The sequence below is a fragment of the Ochotona curzoniae genome, unplaced genomic scaffold (genome assembly GCF_017591425.1).
Source record: "Ochotona curzoniae isolate NIBS_2020 unplaced genomic scaffold, NIBS_Ocur_1.0 contig_1014, whole genome shotgun sequence".
NCBI classification, from domain to species: domain Eukaryota; kingdom Metazoa; phylum Chordata; class Mammalia; order Lagomorpha; family Ochotonidae; genus Ochotona; species Ochotona curzoniae.
The window spans coordinates 37,529,093-37,547,570 of record NW_024464920.1 but is presented as its reverse complement, the minus strand read 5'-3'; the positions used below and the strand labels follow the sequence as shown (position 1 = coordinate 37,547,570).

The 18,478-nt window shown below is 43.5% G+C and overlaps 1 protein-coding gene across 4 annotated transcripts in view; it reads right to left on the bottom strand.

The window, feature by feature from the left end:
* Positions 1-2,477: 2,477 nt before the first annotated feature.
* Positions 2,478-18,478, bottom strand: part of LOC121159064 (SAP domain containing ribonucleoprotein) — a 54,984-nt gene continuing 38,983 nt past the window's right edge. For 2 of the 4 annotated variants that reach the window (XM_040984124.1, XM_040984132.1), the window contains 2 exons: positions 5,098-5,187; positions 2,478-2,749 (listed from right to left, as the gene is read on the bottom strand). In XM_040984124.1, the coding sequence (XP_040840058.1) occupies positions 2,708-2,749; positions 5,098-5,187 (132 nt within the window). In that variant the 3' untranslated portion in view covers positions 2,478-2,707. Of the gene's footprint in view, positions 2,750-5,097; positions 5,188-17,384; positions 17,582-18,478 lie in introns of those variants that run through there. The other 2 variants (XM_040984116.1, XM_040984108.1) reach the window with 1 other exon arrangement.

The following is an 18,478-nucleotide window of genomic DNA, read 5'->3' as shown; positions in this document are numbered from 1 at the left end:
CAGGCCAATCACCAAATTGAGATTGAGCCTGGTTAAATAACAGGTGTTACTGGCTCTATCCTCCAAGGGAACTGCTTTGTCTATGCCTACCCTTAGCTTCTGTCCTAATACTTCACATATGTGGCAGGGACCCAAGTTTTCAGCCTTAATCTGCCACCTCCCAGGATGCATTAGCAGGAAGCCAGAGTGAAAGCAGAACAGGCAGGACTCAAACTGTCACTCCAATAGGGATGCAGGTGTCACAAATGAGCTTAATTTGTATTACAACATCTGGCCCTATTGGACCTTTTTTTTTTTTTATCCTTTTCTTTATTCTAAAACATCCTCCAACTCAGAGCAAGCATAGCAGTACTGTGCTCCACCTTTGCCTGCCTGGGAGATGTGAACCATATTCCAGGATAGCAGCACTTATAGCTTTCACTCTCTTATGGAACAGAAGCTGGGAGATGTGAACCATATTCCAGGATAGCAGCACTTACAGCTTTCACTCTCTTATGGAACAGAAGCAGGCATGTCAATGTCCCAAGCAACAATGTCGTCTTTCCTGACAGGGAGCAATGCATAAGGCAGCAAACTGAATTTCTCCTAGTCTCCAAACCTACAAATGCAGCTAAATAAGCAGGTACATAAACATGCACAATTAGCTCACCCTCTTCCCTCTAGCTGGAGTACTCATGGAGCCTACCCTAATCGCCTAGTAAAGTTAAAGAGGTAGCATTAGCTGAAGTTTACTATGCAAACAATGGTAAGCAAACTGTGCTGAGTACAGAATGTGGTAACATCAGTTAATTCTTCATGATAGGATTCCTACTAGTACAAAGTCTGGGAAAAGTCCGTTTAATTTGTCCCAGGTCTCACAGAAAGTTTTGCTGGAACAAAGAATAAAGTCTAAGTAGCTGCTCGACACAATATTACATTTTAATCTATTCTACAACAGAGAGGAAAAAGGCAATAAGAAACTGAGGAACAAAATACCTTGGGCTCAAATCTTCATTCTCTTTTCAGGAAAGAAATTTCTGAAAGCAACTAGATGGTGCATTAGAGTTCCAGGGCGATTTCACTAATTAGAAGCAAATGGTACCACCTATCAGAGGCACTAATCCAAGAGATCAGTGAAAAATCGACCCTCTTACAGGGGCCTGCCCACCCCTTGTTTTAGATACAGCAACAGGATCCAGCTCAACACCAACAAGCCTTGCCCTTATTCACACCTTCTTTCCCATGGCCCTCAACTCCACAGACACCTTCTCTTCAGCAGTTCTGGAGAGCTGGGGTGAGGGGAAGGGCAGTTTAAAGTGATAGTAGAGAAAAAGAGAATGAGCCTGGAGAACCATAAATGTGCAGATTTACAGCTGGGGAGACTAGTTCCCTCCACAGCTTTTATAGACTATCTCATTAAGAGCTTCAAGGTATGCAGAGAATGTCACAGCTTCAGGAGAAGGCAAAGACAGCCGCCGGCCACACGCGGTCGTTGGATCAGCCACGCTTGGATGATTGGAGGATAGGGAGGAAGGGCGCTTACATCCCAGAATTACAGGCATGGATGTCTAATTTGTCTCCAAATGCAGACTATTTTGGCTGAATTAGTTCAAAACAAAACAAAACAAAACAAAAAAACCCACCCATATGTACCCTGAGCTATTTATACTTGGATTATGCGTGGAATTACTACAATGAAACAAGAGGAAGATTTCAATAATCACACCTGGAGGACTCCTGACTGACAAACATGAACAGTTGCTAGAATGTAAAAAAAGTCAGTAAAGAAATTCTCACCACTGGCAAATACTGTATCAAACAGTAAGAGAAATAACCCGAGTGAGAATGTTTAATTAGGCTTCAATGAAGAAAACTTCTCAAACTGAAGATTGGTTAAACGTCTCAAAGCTTCCTGCAGTGAAGATAACCCCACAATCAGCATCTGCTATTCCCTTACCCCTGCGGGGGTAGAACTCCCACCTCTCAATTTATAAGAGAAATCTATATACTCTGGTCAGTTTCCATATGAAGACGGCAGAGGGAAGAAAAAGGTAACCCTAAGATCAGAACCTACAGTAAAAGCCAGGAAGGCAGATCAGGAAGGAGGGAGGGTTGCTCCAAATGTAACATGGTTGAAGGAAGTGTCAAAGTTTAGCCATCCTTCCCCTTTGTTCATTTCTCCAAAGTCTCAGAACCGGGCACAATTCACAATACATGGGAAACGTTTGGATCTTTGCCCCTTGGTTTTATCTCAGTCGGTCATTCCAATCTGTTCAGCAGAAACACAGAGGTAATATGGCCTTTTTACAGAGGATAAAAAGGTAAAAGGATGTGAGTGAGTTCAAGAGAGAACAAGCATAAGGGAAGACTCCACCCTTCTGCCTGTCTTCTTTTCTGAGGGATAAAGGAGTTATGCCTAAATCCCTATATATTATCACTGAAGCTCTCTTAATCTGGCTCCAAGAGCTTAAAGGAGTACCTAATAAAACACAATCTCCTCTTTTCTGTTTTTTTATTAACAAGCAAAATAATTAAAAAGAAAAACACAACAATCTTAAAGTTGGAACAGCAGTTAAGTCAAACTGCTGTTGGAGTTCACGATGTACCTGGGTACATGCTTCCTCATAGCGAGGCAGGACATAAGCACATAACTGTGCATTTAGTTATATATATATATGTGATCAGGAAGAATGGAACCACTGGGTAACAAAAGCATCAAGAACTCTTATCAAGCAATGCCGAAGCGCTCTGCTCTTTTCCTCTTCTTTGCCTGTAAAGAAGAAGAAAACAATCAGATTGCAAAACCACAACGGCCTGAGTCGCGGGATGCTGTAATCCAAACTCAAATGGACCGTCACAAGGCCCAGACTGAGCTTGGCACCCACAGACTGCAATCCTCAATCTCTCCAGTTATCCAGGCAGAACTGAGAAGGCTCAGTGGGAAAAAGAGGATGAATGGATTAGTGGGAAAGAAAAGTGGGCAGGGAGAACACTGGCAGAAAATAGATTCCTGAGGCAGAGAGGATCACTCATTCCATAAACAAGCTACTTTGGAAATGGTGGATTTTTTTCTTTGTTTAGACTGATTGACTTACTTGTATGGAAGAGAGATCTTCCATCCACTGGTTCATTCCCCAGTTGGGCCAGTCCGAAGCCATGAGCTTCCTCTGGTCTACCATGTAGGTATAGAAGCCTATGTACTTGGGCAATCTCCTACTGCTTTGCCAGGAACATTGGGCAGGAGTTGAACTGAAGTGGAGCAGCTAGGTCTCAAACTGGCATCCATATGGGATGCCAGCAGCAGTTTTACCCAATATATCGCAGTGCCAACAATGGGCTCTTAATACACTAAGCAAGGCTCCGCAATTAAGCAAGGCTCAGCAAGCTCCTGGCTCCTGGTTTCACATCAGCTTAGCTCTGGCTTTTGTGACCATTTGAGGAATGAATCAACGGATGAGGGATGTTTTCGTCTTTCCTCTTTGCAAATCTGGCTTTCCAATAAAAATAAACTAAAAAACAAACAAACAACACTTTCATCTCAAAAAACACCTAATAACAAAATGACAGGAATAAGAAGTCCAATTTGAGTCTACTGTCCTATTCCAAGGCTTGGAGATGGCCTTCATTAAAGGAACAAAAGAAATATATTCCCACAGACACTACTACAGCAACTACAAAATGCAGGTCTCACTTTAAGTATTTACATAGGAACCCTCAATTTTACAAAAAATCATTTACATACATTCACATCATTCTTAAAATGCCACTTCAAGGAAGACATATTACCTTCTAGATGACAAAACTGAAGCTCAAGAAAACATCCTAACTAATGCAAGTAATACAAAGTAGCAAAGATACTTTTTAAAGATTTTTCTATTAAAGATTTATTTTTATTGCAAAATCAGATATACAGAGAGGAGGAGAGACAGAGAGAAAGATCCTCCGTGCGATGATTCATTCCCCAAGTGACTGCAACAGCTGGTGCTGAGCCAATCCAAAGCCAGGAGCCAGGAACATCCTCCAGGTCTCCCCACATGGGTGCAGGTCCCAAGGCTTTGGGCCATCCTCCACTGCTTTCCCAGGCCACAAGCAGGGAGCTGGATGGGAAGTGGGGCTGTCAGGATTAGAATCAGTGCCCATATGGATCCCGGCGAATTCAAGGCGAGGACTTTAGCTACTATGCCAGGCCCTAAAGATTTTTTTTTCTTTAACTGGAAAGTCAGATATACAGAAAGGAGAGACAGAGAGGAAGATCATCTGTCCACTGACTCACACTTCAAGCAGCCGCAACGGCCAGAATTGTTCCTGTCCGAAGCCAGGAGCCAGGAACCTCTTCTAGGTCTCCCACAGGGTTGCAGAGTCCCAAGGCTTTGGGCCGTCCTCAACTGCTTTCCCAGACCACAACAGGAAGCTGGATGGGAAGTGGGGCTGTCAGGATTAGAACCAGCGCCCATATGGGATCCCAATGTGTTCAAGGCAAGGACTTTAGTTGCTAGGTTATCATGCCAGATCCACACAGCTACTTTTTAAACCTAAGTCCACTTGATTCTAAATGTTATGTTCTTTGCTACTACATTAGCAGATTCTAATAGTAAATTAAGTATGGATTCTTGATCCAGATTAAGGTTATCAATGAAAAGGTAAAACATCCAATATTTGAGCACTTCAGAAGTACTTGGGGACCTGGCGCAGTAGCCTAGCAGCTAAAGCCTTGCATATGCCTGGATCCCATATGGGCACCGGTTCTAATTCTGGTGACCCTGTTTCCCATCCAGCTCCCTGCTTGTGGCCTGGGAAAACATTCAAGGACAGCCCAAAGCCTGGAACCCTGCAGCTGCATGGAAAACCCAAAAGAAACTCCTGGCTAACTTTGGATCAGCTCAGCTCCAGCCGTTGCAGCCACCTGGGGAGAGAAAGAAAAAGAGAGAGAGAGAGAAAGGGAGGAAGGGAGGGAGGGAGAGGGAGAGAAAGAAAGAGAGGGGAAGGAAAGAAGGAAGGAAAGGAGGAAGGAAGGGACGGAGGAAGGGAGGGAGGGAGGAAAAGTGGACCAGGAAAAAGCAGTTTTTTCACTCTCATTTTCCTTCAAGAGCTCTATACAACATTCCAGGTATAATTCACCTCTGTATCTTCTGTTGTCCCAGTTCCAGCTGAACTTGTGACAATCCCAAATCGTTCCTTCCTCTTTTTTAGCTTCTCATCATCTTCAGACTGTTGAGGAAAAAGAAAGCTATTAGTACAAGCTAATACACTAGGCGCTGCAAGTCAGTGGGTTAAACCATTTTTTGGATGCTCACATCCGGTTACAGAGCATCGGTTTGAGTTCCAGCTGCTATATCAGATCCAGCTTCCTCAAAATATGGGAGGTTGTGATTATGGCTCAAGCACTTGGAAGGTATGGATGGAGTTCCTGGATCCTGGCTTCAGCCTAGTTAATCCAGAAATTTGAGGGGCAACCTAGCAGCCAGCAGATGAAGATCTCTGCTTTTCAACTAAATAATTTTAACAAAACAAACAAAAAGGTAGCCTCTATTCACAAAGTAAATGAGAGTGAATTTACAACTTAATGGCAACAATATATAAGTTCACCTTGTATACTGCCTGGCATGATGGCTCAGTGCTAAATCCTCGCATGGCACACGCCAGGATCCCATGTGGGTGTCAGTTCATGTCCCGGCTGCTCCACTTCTCATTCAGCTCTCTGCCTGTGGCCTAAGAAAGCAGTAGAGAATGATCCAAGGTCTTGGGCCTCTGCACCCGCATGGAAGACCAGGAATCAGTTCCACGCCCTGGCTTCGGATTTTTCTTAGCTCCGGCCATTGTAAGCCACTTGGGGAATAAACCAGTGGAGTTACCCCATATGGGGTCCCGCTGCATGCTAGCAAAGGACTTTAGCCTCTAAACTACTGCGCTGGCCCAGAGTAGAATTACTAAACAAAGTTATGTGTTTGCTTGGAAGCACTCAGAAAAATCAAATATTTTTCTTAACTATTCAACTAGTTTTCTTAACAGGTTAGTCAGTGTGACAGCTGCAGCCATGTCTCTAAGAGAGACAAAATTCCTGCTCCTTCTCAGGTATCCATGAGACTCAATGCCGCCTCCTAACTGTGAGCAGGAACAAGCCATTCTCATATAGCTGTTTTTAAGACTGAACTAGTGGGCCCGGCACAGTGGCCTAGCAGCTAAAGTGTTCTCCGTAAACGCACCGGGATCCCATATGGGCGCTAGTTCTAATTCCGGCAGCTCCACTTCCCATCTAGCTTCCCGACTGTGGCCTGGGAAAGCAGTCGAGGACAGTCCAAAGCCTTGGGACCCTGCACCTGCATGGGAGACCTGGCAGCACTGGCCGTTGCAGTCACTTGGGGAGTGAATCATCAGACGGAAGATCTTCTGTCAACTTGGTTTAATGCAGGTATGAGTATCCTAAACCCTATCATTTAGTCCCATTTTAAGTTACATTCTCCTCCTCCATCTTCCTCCCATACCTAGTCAACCAATAATCAGAAGGTCTGCCACAGGGGTCGGCACTGTGGTGTGACATGTTAAGCCACTAACTGCAAGACTGGAATTTACAATATGGTGCCAGTTCAAGTCTTGACTGCTCCACTTGTGATGCAAATTCCTACTAAATGCACCTTTGAAAGCAATGAAAGATGACAAAATACTTGGGACCCTGGCTTCAGCCTAGTTCAGATCTGGCTTTTCTCACATTTTGGGGAATGAGTCAGGGGATGGAAGATCGATCTTTCCTTCTCTTTGCTGACTCTGCTTTCAAATAGATAAATAAATTTTCAAAACAAACCAACAAACCAAAAAAAGCACTGTCCCAGAATTAGTAAATAACAGACATCAGATAGGTTCCCTAAGTGTTCTTCTCTTCAAAGGATGTGCTACACCTTGCACAACTAGCAGCCAGCTCTGTGGCATGGCACCGCTGCCTGCAATGCTGGCAGCCCATATGGGAGCCAGCTCCCTGCTAATGTGCCTGGGAAAGCAGTGGAAAAAAGCCAAGTCTTTGGGCCCCTGCACCTATGAAGGGAGATCTGAATGAAGCTTCTACTTCTGGCTCTGGCCTGGCCCTGGATCCAGCTATTGTGGCCATTTGTGCAGTGGACAGAGGATGCAGACATATCTCTCTGTAACACATCTTCCAAATAAAATAAAACAAAACAAACAAATCAGTCAATCAAAAACCAAGCTTGGCATATCTATGAGGACTTCAGCCTCCAAATATTTCACGTGATCCTATGTTGTACACAGACCTCCTCCCTCATCAAGGGAAGACAGTTTATTCACAAAAGCAAGCCACAAGGACAATCAAAAGACCTGCATAAGCACAAGAATTTTTTCTTTCTTTTCCTTTTAAAAAAGATTTATTATTATTATTGGAAAGGCACATTTACAGAGAGACGAAGAGACAGAGAGAAAGATTCTCCATCCACTGGCTTACTATCCAAGTGGCTGCAATGGTCAGAACTGAGCTGATCCAAAGTCAGGAGCCAATAACTTTCTGGGTCTTCCTTGTGACTGCAGGGTACCAAGGCTTTGTACCATCCTCGACTGCTTTCCCAGGCCACAAGCAGGGAGCTGGAAGGAAAGTGGAGCAGCTGGGATATGAATGGTGCCCTTAACAGATTCTGGCACATGTAAGGGGAGGATTTGGCTACTGAGTCATCGCACCAGGCCCAGGAACTTTTCAATTCCTATAGTTTCCATCCTAACCAAGTAACCATCCTTGTCCCTAGAATCACAACAGCCAACTGCACAATCACAAACAGGGAGCTAGCCCACCTTCTCCAGTGCTCAATGTAAGCAGGTCAGCTCTTCTAACACAGCAAGCAAGAGAACTTAGCACTACATTTTTTTTAAAGATTTATTTATTTTTATTGGAAAGTCAATATACAACAAAGAGCGACAGAGAGAAAGATGACTCACTGCCCAAGAGGCCGCAATGGCTGGAACTGAGCCAATCTGGAGCCAGGAGCTTCTTCCAGATCTCCCATGCGGGTACAGGGTACCAAGGCTTTGGGCCATCCTCGACTGCTTTCCCAGGCCACAGGCAGAGCTGGATGGGAAGCGGGGATGCCGGGATTAGAACCGACACCCATATGGGATCCTGGGCGCATTTAAGGAGAGGACTTAAACCGCTAGCTATCGCGCTGGGCACAAGAACTTAGTACTTGATTTTTTTCTGCCAGATGCTTGTTGTCTTTGCTGTATTTGCTTTCCCCAGAACAGAAGGGGTGCTAACAAAGGCTGATGGCAACGAAGAAGTGAAGAACTTGATACATGGGGCGTGGTGTGGTAGCCTAGTGGCCAAAGTCCTCAACTTGTACACACCAGGATCCCATATGGGTGCAGGTTCTAATCTCAGCAGTCTTGCTACCCATCCAGCTCCCTGCCTGTGGCCTGGGAAAGCAGTCAAAGATGGCCAATTCGTTGGCACCCACCCTGCACCCACGTGGGAGACCCGGAAGAGGTTCCTGGCTTCGGATCGACTCAGCTCTGGCTGTTGCGGCCACTTGGGGAGTGAATAATCGGACGGAGGATCTTCCTCTCTGTCTCTCCTCCTCTATGTATATCTGACTTTCCAATAAAAATAAATAAATCTTTAAAAACAACCAACTTGGGCCCGGCGCGGTGGTGCAGTGGTTAAGGTCCTCGCCTTGCATGCCCGGGATCCCATATGGGCACCAGTTCTAATCCTGGCAGCCCCGCTTCCCTTCCAGCTCCCTGCCTGTGGCCCGGGAAAGCAGTCGAGGACGGCCCAAAGCTTTGGGACCCTGCACCCATGTGGGAGACCCAGAAGAGGCTCCTGGCTTTGGATCGGCATAACATCTGCCGTTGCGCTCACTTGGGGAGTGAATCATCGGATGGAAGATCTTCCTCTCTGTCTCTCCTCTGTATATCTGCCTTTCCAATGAAAAAATAATAAAAAGTAAATCTTAAAAAAAAAAAAACCAACCAACTCTATACATGAACTATTAAATCAGTTTATTATTATCATAATTATTGCCACAAAGTTTTTCTTTTCCCACTAAATCAACAGCAAATTCACAGAGGGTGTGTAACCAATGTAAACCAAACTATTATATAACATTAAGTTACAGCCAGAGTTGTGGCGCAGTGGGTTAAGCCTGAGATGCAGGCATCCCAGGCCTGTTTTAGTACCAGCTACTCCACTTCTAATCTAGCTCCTTGCTAACACACTTGGAAAGGCAGAAGATGGTCCAAGTATTTGGGCTCTTGCCACCCATGGAGATGATCTGGAAGAATCTTGCGTTCCTAGTTTTGGCCTAGCTCAGACCTAGATGTTACGGTCATCTGGGGAATATATCAGTGACTGGAAGATGCTCTCTCTCTTTCACTTTCTCCCTCTCTAATTCCGCCTTCCAAATACATAAATATGTCTTTAAATAAATAAATAAAGTTAATTTGAAGAAAACAGCATTCTGGTTCTGATTATTAATCATAAAGAAAATAATATTAGTCAATAACATTTGAGCATCTACCAAGTCCCTGGTACTGTGTGGGCTTCTTTATATGCAACAGCAATACTATCTGCTTTACTTCTTATATAGGTACAATGATTAAGTTCTTTTCACAAGCATGAAAACTGAAGCTTAGATGTATTAAGTAACTTGCTCAAAGTCTCATAATTAGTAAATGGCAGATCAAGGACTGAAATCCAGGACACTTTACTCAAGAATCATTTTCTCAATTCTACCATCCTCTGGGGTATTTCGCTTAAGCATTTCTTTGGAAGAATAAAATGGAGGAAGTATTTAATTCCTTAGGATCCTTAACTCCAGACATGCCTGTGAATTTCTGCAGCAACTCTGCATCACTCAAATGACTGGATCAGTAAAACGATTGTCCCTCCAACATCATATGCCGCCAAGCTCACCACACTTCACTATCCAAGTCAAGGGGGTAGGGGCAGGGGAGGAAACCATCCTGATCTACCACCACCAAGAGGAAAGTGAGTAATATAACCACAGATTCTAAGAAAATAAGAACCCCTAGAATATTCTAGATGATTTACTTGCATTTCATTAAGTCTCCTGGCTAAGTAGGCAACAGTTCCAGGTAGAATAAAAGCAGCACCCCTCCTGGCAGAGGCGTAACTGGACCATACCATGTTCACCTACCACTACAAACTTAGTTCTATTCAACTCAGGATAGCAGTGCTTCAGCAAGTTCTAATCAGAGATGTTACTTCTGAATCACAGCCATTAGTTCAGCACAAACTCTGAGGCCACTACTACACAAAACTCATCACAAACCTAGGTCCATCCGAAATATGTAGGACAGTCTTTCTCCCGGTTCCTTACATTGCAACCTCCTGGAATTGGGAGTTTAGATCCTGAATTAAATTTTCTGCGGCTGGTATTATAGTGCAGATTAAGCCATCACCCCTGACATCTGATGCTGGCAGCACCTATGAGTGCTGCTCAAGACTCAGTTCTACTTTCTATCCAGCTCCTTGTTAATATGCCTGGGAAAGCAGGGGAGGACAGCCCAAGTCTTAAGGACCCTGCACCTAGATCGAAGACCCAGAAGAAACTCCTGGTTTCAGCCTGTCCCAGTGCTGGTCACTGTAGCCATTTGGGGGTGAACCAGCAGATGGAAGATCTGTTTCTCTTTCTCTGTAACTCTTTCAAATTAAGGAGGGGGAAAAAAAAGGATCCTACATTTCTTTTTGACTCAAAAGTGAGGAAAGAACAAGGAAGAGGAAAAGAGAAGAGGGCTATGCTTCTCCTGCCACCGAGGCCAGTGTGAGGTATCTCTACGACCTCCATTCTGAATCACATCTTTGGGACCTCCTGGAGACAAAGGCTGAGCATGTGCTCCAAACTCACCAGAGGCTCCAGGGGATGGGGGAGAGGGGGAGAAGCCACTGTCAGGAGTTTCCCTACTCCTGACAGTCTGCCCTTCTCTCCTCACCCAGCACCCTCAGCTCCCCTCTTAGAGCCTGCTTCCTTTTGGCCCTGCAGGGAAAGTGCACAACAGGCCCAGTAAATCAGCACAGTCATAATCCTTCTCACTTAACCCTTCTACCATGACGAAATCACATGAAAAAAAAATGCACAATAAACTTGGCTCCATCTTTAGCTCCTGTTGACAGGTTTTGATTCATGGGATGGCAAGACCCATCTGAGGGAAATTACCTCGATCAAAAAGCATCTCTCCCTGCATGCATCAGGCCAAGGCTCCCCCAGGCCATGCTCAAGTGCACAAATGGGCCTGCACATCTGCGGACAGCACTGACCCCTCTCGCTCTGTGTCACATGCATCTCAAACCCCTCCTTTCTTCATCCCTCCCCCATGCAATTCTTCAAATCCTCAACTGCCAAGTATTTTTTATTCCCATGTATTCCTATACAGGGAAAAAAAAAATCTAACTTTGAAGGGCCCACACATAAACTCAAAACACACAACTTTAACCTAAAAACCAGAAGCAGGCCTATCCTCACTGATCAAACCCAGGCACTGAATGTTTATAGACTAATCCATAAGATTTTACATCCTCATGCTTTCACTCTTCAGGAATCAAAGTCAACGAATGATAATAATTCCAGCACATAATACTCATTTTTTTCTTCTTAAAAGGTCATTTATAAAATGAAAAAGAATTATTTAAAGGCAGAAAGCATGATCTATATTTGATAAAAACAATTACCCCACCCCAACGAATCATGTATCTATTAGGGAATAAAAACAGTTCCAAACAGGCCCTTTAGAGGATATACTCAATTTTTCAAAATTCTAATTTCTCATTTACATTTGGAAAATCTTCAGGTAATAATAATAATAACAAATTACAATTATCAAAGAAAAAGACTGAGACAGTCAAAGCAGCTTAAAGACACAAGTTATATAGTAAAACTCCTGTTCACAGGAGTTACCGTACAGGAGCTATCTAACAAATAGCATTATTTTTATTGCCATGCTCACCACCAACAACTGCCACTCATTCTTCTAGATAAGAAGCGGTATTATCCCCAGAAATGGGAAAAAGAAATAGAAAGCCTGGAAACAATGATCATTCCCACTCCTCTCTCAGTCTAGATCCTTCCCACCTTGATCGACTATGTAAACATCATCTAAAACAAAATAAATAAAAAAGTAAAAGAAGTGGTATTAAAGGTTGGTAAGAACCAGATCTATGATCAAACTCCTCCTTTTTTTTCTTTTAAAGATAGACAGAGACTAATAAAGGTCAGCGAGTTGATAATCACTCAGCTTGCACCTTACTGATCAGGCTTCCCATCTGGCTTTTCAGATACACAGAGAAACTGATACAGAAAGCCTGGAATAGCCAGGGAAAAGGCCAACTAGCCCATAATCGCTCAGCCTGTACTTACTGTTCAGGCTCCCTATTCGCTTCTTCTGGACTTTACTAAGTAGAATGCAGAGTTAAATTCTTCCTCACTCACTAGGTTGTTGAGAAGTTCCCTGCTCCCCTGCCTAAAACTTTTCTATTCTTCAACTGTTAAAATGCAAAGTTCTGGGCCCGGCGCAGTGGCGCAAGTGGTTAAAGGTCCTCGCCTTGCACGCCCGGGATCCCATATGGGCGCCGGTTCTAATCCCGGCAGCCCTGCTTCCCTTCCAGCTCCCTGCCTGTGGCCCGGGAAAGCAGTCAAGGACGGCCCAAAGCTTTGGGACCCTGCACCCGCGTGGGAGACCCGGAAGAGGCTCCTGGCTTCGGACCGGCATAGTATCGGCCCGTTGCGCTCACTTGGGGAGTGAATCATCGGACGGAAGATCTTCCTCTCTGTCTCTCCTCTCTGTATATCCTCCTTTCCAATGAAAAAATAATAAAAATAAATCTTAAAAAAAAAAAAAAAAGGTTTATTTAAAAAAAAAAATAAATAAATAAAATGCAAAGTTCTGTAAAACCGTACTTAATCACTATATACTGCAAAGTTTAAATTGTGCCTTAAGATTCTCCCCAAAAAACTTTATCAATTCATGACTGTTGATGCTAAACAAGATGTAACTGCATAGAAACTTTGATATTAAGTTTGTACTCGGCTGTTATATATGATGGATGTCAATGTTGATCTTCTCACTGTTCCTGTGCCACTCTGATTTAGGTTAAACTCAAAAACATGTTAGCTTGGGAGAAAAAAAAAGGTTTATAGCAGATGGTTGTATATACACTAAAATTGAGATGTCAAGGAAGTAGTTATAGGATGTGGTTAAGAACTTGCATTTTCTAACATATTGGTCACTCAATACCATGTTAATTAACTTCATGATGTTGTTAATTTCAATGTTTCTTCCTGTTGTTGAAGTTGTGTAGTGACATCTCATTGGAGGGGATGATATTCTACCAGCTCTTCTTTCAGACCAGGGATGGTCTCCCAATGAAACTGTTGAATTTATCTGGACAATAGGATGCTGAACTCTCCTCATGGTCCATTCCCATAATGAAGGAACCATGATTGGTTATGAACTGTACTGCTGTAACAATAAGGAAGAATTCAATATGGGGGAGGGCTTGGTGAGGGGCTGGGGGAATCCCAGAGCCTATGAAACTGTGCCATAAAATTATATATATAATATATATAAATTATATATAATATATAAAAATTATATATAAAATATATATAAATGTATATATAAATACATTTTTAAAAAGATTTGTTTTATTTTTATTGCAAATTCAGTTATACAGAAAGGAGGAGAGACAGAGGAAGATCCTTCATTCAATGATTCACTCCCCAAGTGACAGCAATGGCTGGAGCTGAGCCAATCTGAAGCCAGGAGCCCTGTGAGTCTCTTCTGTGTCTCCCATGCGGGTGCAGGGTTCCAAGGCCTTGGGTCGTCCTCGACTGCTTTCCCAGGTCCCAAGCAGGGAACTTTATGGGAAGCAGGGCTGCTGGCATTAGAACCAATACTCATATGGATCCCAGCGGGTGCAAAGAGGACTTTATCCGCTAGGCTACTGCACTCGGTCCATTCAAACTCCTTTTTACAAACATTATTTATTTGTTGGCTTATTTATGTATTTGAAATGCACAGCAACAGAAAGAGAGAGATCATCTTCCACCTGATGGTTCACTCTCTACATGGCAACAACCAGGAGCCAGACACTTGGTGACCATGCTATCTCCCCTAACCTGGGCCACTTTCTGCTGCCTACAGTGTAGCTGGGACTTGACACTTTAGCAACTTACTCCTCTAAATATAAAGAGATTTTATTGAGGAATCAGCTTTGTGATACAGTGGGCGAAGCTGCTACCTGTGATGCATGCAGCCTACACTGCGGTGCCAGTGTGAGTCCCGGCTGCCCCCACTTCAGATCTAGTTCCCTTAATGCACTGACAAGGCAGATGGTCCAAGTACTTGGGATCCTGCTACCCACATGAAGAACAGACGAAGCTCCTGGCTTGGGCTTGACCCAGCTCTGGCTATTACAGTTACCTGGACAGTGAATTAGCGAGTAGATTTTGCCTTTCTGTTATTCTTCCTGCCAAATAAATGAATCTTTTTTTCTTTTTAATTATTTTTTATTGGAAAAGCAGATATATAGAGAGAAGGAGAGACAGAGAAAATCTTCCACCCACTGGTTTACTTTCCAAGTGGCCGTAACTAAGCTTATTGAAATTGAAGCCAAGAGCCAGGACTCAGGTGCTTCTTCCAGGTCTCCCAGGTCTCTGCAACAGCCAGAACTGTACTGATCCAAAGCCAGGAACCTGAACCCTCTTCCAGGTCTCCCATACCGGTGCAGGGTCCCAAGGTTTTGGCTGCTTTCCCAGGCCACAAGCAGGGAGCTGGATGGGAAGCAAGACCACTGGGATTAGAACCAGTGTCCATAGGGAATCCTGGTGTGTGTAGGCTACCACATCAGGCCCAAATAAGCAAATTCAAAAAAATAAAAATAAACTCAATGTCTTTAGAAGGAGATGCCAGGTTAAAAATAAAAATTTTAAATTAAGATCTCTTGATAATGTCCACATAGCAGCACACAGCAGTACACTATAGTTTGCAGTTAAGGTCAAGTACCCATGTTAATATGTGCACCTAAAATGGAGCTCTATTTTCCAAAATAACTTAGGTCTTCAAGATTCAAATTTAAAGGTTCAGCACTGTGGTGTAACAAGTAAAGTTATCAGCTGCAATGTCAGCATTCAATATGGGAGCTTTCTTGTGTCCCAGTTTTTCTAGTTCGGATTCAGCTCCTTGCTAACAGCCTAGGAAAAGCAGCAGATGATCCAAGTCTTGGGGTCCTGCTACGCACACTGGAGTCTTGAACAAGTTTCTGTCCCACACCTGGCACCTGGCTGTTGCAGTCATCAGGGGAGTAAGTCAGCAGATGAGGGATATCTGCTTCCCCCTTCTCTCTGAAACTTCAATTTTCATAAAAATAAATAACAAGAAAGAATGAGATTCAAATTCAAGATAACATCTTTCAAAATTTACTCATTTTTATATAAATACAATAAAGACTGCTGTTCCTAGCCTTTGTTGGGGTTATGCATTTTGCCAAAAGGAATCCAATTTGACATGAATTGTTGTTAAAAAATATTTACCTTCTTCAATTTTATTATTAGCATACCCTGGGATTAAAAAACAAAAGAAACAAACAAACACAAAACAGCAATAAAAGATATCCTAAGTGTAATCCAGCCAAAATTAGGTCATCTGAATTCATTGGTTCCTAAGAACCACAAAGCAAGAGTATTGGAATTCAAAAGAGGTTATCTTCACTATTCTCCGAGGTGATCAAAAGACCAACCAAGCTGGGCTTTGTTCCTGGTTGGTGCAACAATTCACTCGCCCTTCATCCTCTTGTAGCACGTGAGAGGCGGAAATTCCAACCTAAAGAATTTAGTGAAAGACACCCTTACAAGGAAAAAGGTGGAGAACTCAGGTACTATAACAATTTTTTGCCCTCAGAAGTTTTCCCCTTGGAGAAGAAAGACTGACAGTGGGCTAAGATCCAAGATGGTCATATTTTACAAAAAATAGATCCTTTCTCTTCTTGCAAATGAACTGGCATTCTAGGATAATAATAATTTTCAAGTCAGGCTGACTTTCTGAGGGAATATAAGGTAATGAGGCAAAAAAGAGGGAGTTTTATGCTCCTGTTCCTGAATCTCTCCAGTGACTGATCCCACAGGATGAAAAGCAGGGCCTGGAGGCTTTCAGGCAAGGATAGATTAATGATGACATGGCCTTGACTTCCTAGAGGTAAAGGTTATGAAACACTCCAGGGTAAGCGAGCTTCCAATTTCATACTCCCAGGTTGAATGATAGAAATTGATGGTTTTTCTCTCAAAAACATTTCAATGCTTAAACACTCAGCTGCCATCTCACTGGCCCTAGCTTCAGAAATTCATCTGAACTTGTTTATTCTTAGGATTTTGTGCCAGCTACATCTCAAAATACAGGGTGATTCCAAAAACCAACACACAGAGCCTAAGCAAATTAAAAGTAAAGGACCAGACTAGCAAACACTAATTTATCAAATATGGGCAAAACGACTCCCAAACACTTCAACACATAATATATCTCCCTAACAGAACTATTGTACCTGTTCTGAGCAACCTCTGTGAGGCCAGAATTAACTTTCTAGGGCCGGTAGGGCAGCAGGAATTTTAAGGTTATACCAGAATTAAAAACTATCAGCAACTGTATCTCTCTTATCGTCACAGGGTTTGAACTCCAAGAAGCAAATATTCTTCCAACTCACTAGCTCACTCTTTCTCTTGTCCAAATCAAACTCTTCCCAACCCCCACTCCTCTTCAGCCCCAGAGGAGGTCGTCTCGGTCTTGCTCTAGCTCATTGTAGGACAAAACAAGGCAGGTGGAGGAAATGAAGGCTTCACACTTGAGACCCCCGGAAACCAAGTTTCTATTAAAAGTCCCCACCTCCCTCTCTTAAAAGCCAGGAAGCTGCTGCTTTTAAGGATAAGCGATGCAGAGCTTGGCAGAAATGTCAAGGAGTCAGCAGAGGGAAGCTAAAACTTTTGAGGGGAGGTGAATGTTGGCTTAGCGAAAATATACAGGAATTGAAGGATAGTTACCTGAACATTCAGAACTTGAGATCAAATACTAGAAAACTGAGCACTTCAGACGGTTACTTAAAAATAAGTATTACTGACCTCACTCCAATCTACCAAAACAAAACGATGGGTCTACAAAGCTGAACCATTTATTTACTTGTTTATTTATTTATAAAAAAGATGACAGAAGAGAATTTTTCACCTGCTAGTTTACTCCCCAAGTAAACAACAGCTGGAGCAGGGCAGAACAGAGTCTAGAATTCTATCCAGGACTCCTACATAGGTGGCAGGGACGCAAATCCTTGATCCATCCTCTGCTGACTCTCAGAATATATATCAGTAGGAAGCTGGATCAGAAGTGGAGTAGCTGCATTGTTCAAAGGTCCTCCTCGTGATTCTTACAGACAACTATATTTGACAACAACAGTCAACAGCTTAGAAAAACCAAAACTATTTAATAAAAAAATAAGGCTGAAAGGGCACGGCACAGTAGCACAGCTGCTAAAGTCTTTGCCCTGCAAACACTGGGATCCCATATAGGCGCTGTTTTGTATCCCAGCTGCTCCACTTCCCATCCAGCTCCCTGCCTGTGGCCTGGGAAACCAGTTAACGATGGCCCAAAGCCTTGGGACTCTGCATCCATGTGGGAGACCAGGAAAAAGCCACTGGCTTCAGATCCGCTAAGCTCCAGCTGTTACAGCCACCTGGGGAGTGAACCAGCAAACAGATCTTTGTCTCTCCTTTTCTCTGCAAATCTGCCTTGCCAATAATAAATGTTTTTTTTCAAAATTAAAACATAAAGGAAAAAGGGGCCATTGCATGGTATTATAAGTTAAACCTCCGCCAATGTCATATGGGCACTTGTTCAACTCTTGTTTCATTTCCAATTCAGCTTCCTGCTTACTGTGTCTGGGAAAGTAGCAAAAGATGGCCCAAGTCTCAAGTTCTGCCTCCGCAAGACAACCTAGTGGCTAAGTCTTCTCCTAGCAGGTACTGGGATACTATATGGGTACAAGTTCATGTCCTGGATGCTCCACTTCACATCTAGCTCCCTGCCTGTGGCCTGGGAAAACAGCAAAGGATGGCCCAAAACTTTGGGACCCTGCACTAGCGTGGGAGAAGCAGGAGAGGCTACGGGTTCCTGTCTTTAGATCAGTTCAGCTCTACCCACTGAAGCCACTTCGGGAGCGAATCAGTGGATGGAAGATCTTTTCTCACTCTCTCCTTCTCTCTGTACATCTGCCTTTCCAATGAAAAGAAATAAATCTTATAAAAAAAAAAAAAACAGGGCCCAGTACGGGGGCCTAGCAGCTAAAGTCCTCACCTTTAATGTGCCAGGACCCATATAGGCTTGGTTCTAATCTCAGCAGCCCCGCTTCCCATCCAGCTCCTTGCTTGTGGCATGAAAAAGCAGTTGAGGATGGCCCAAAGCTTTGGGACTCTGCACCCAGGTGGGAGACCCTGAAGATGATCCTGGCTCCTGA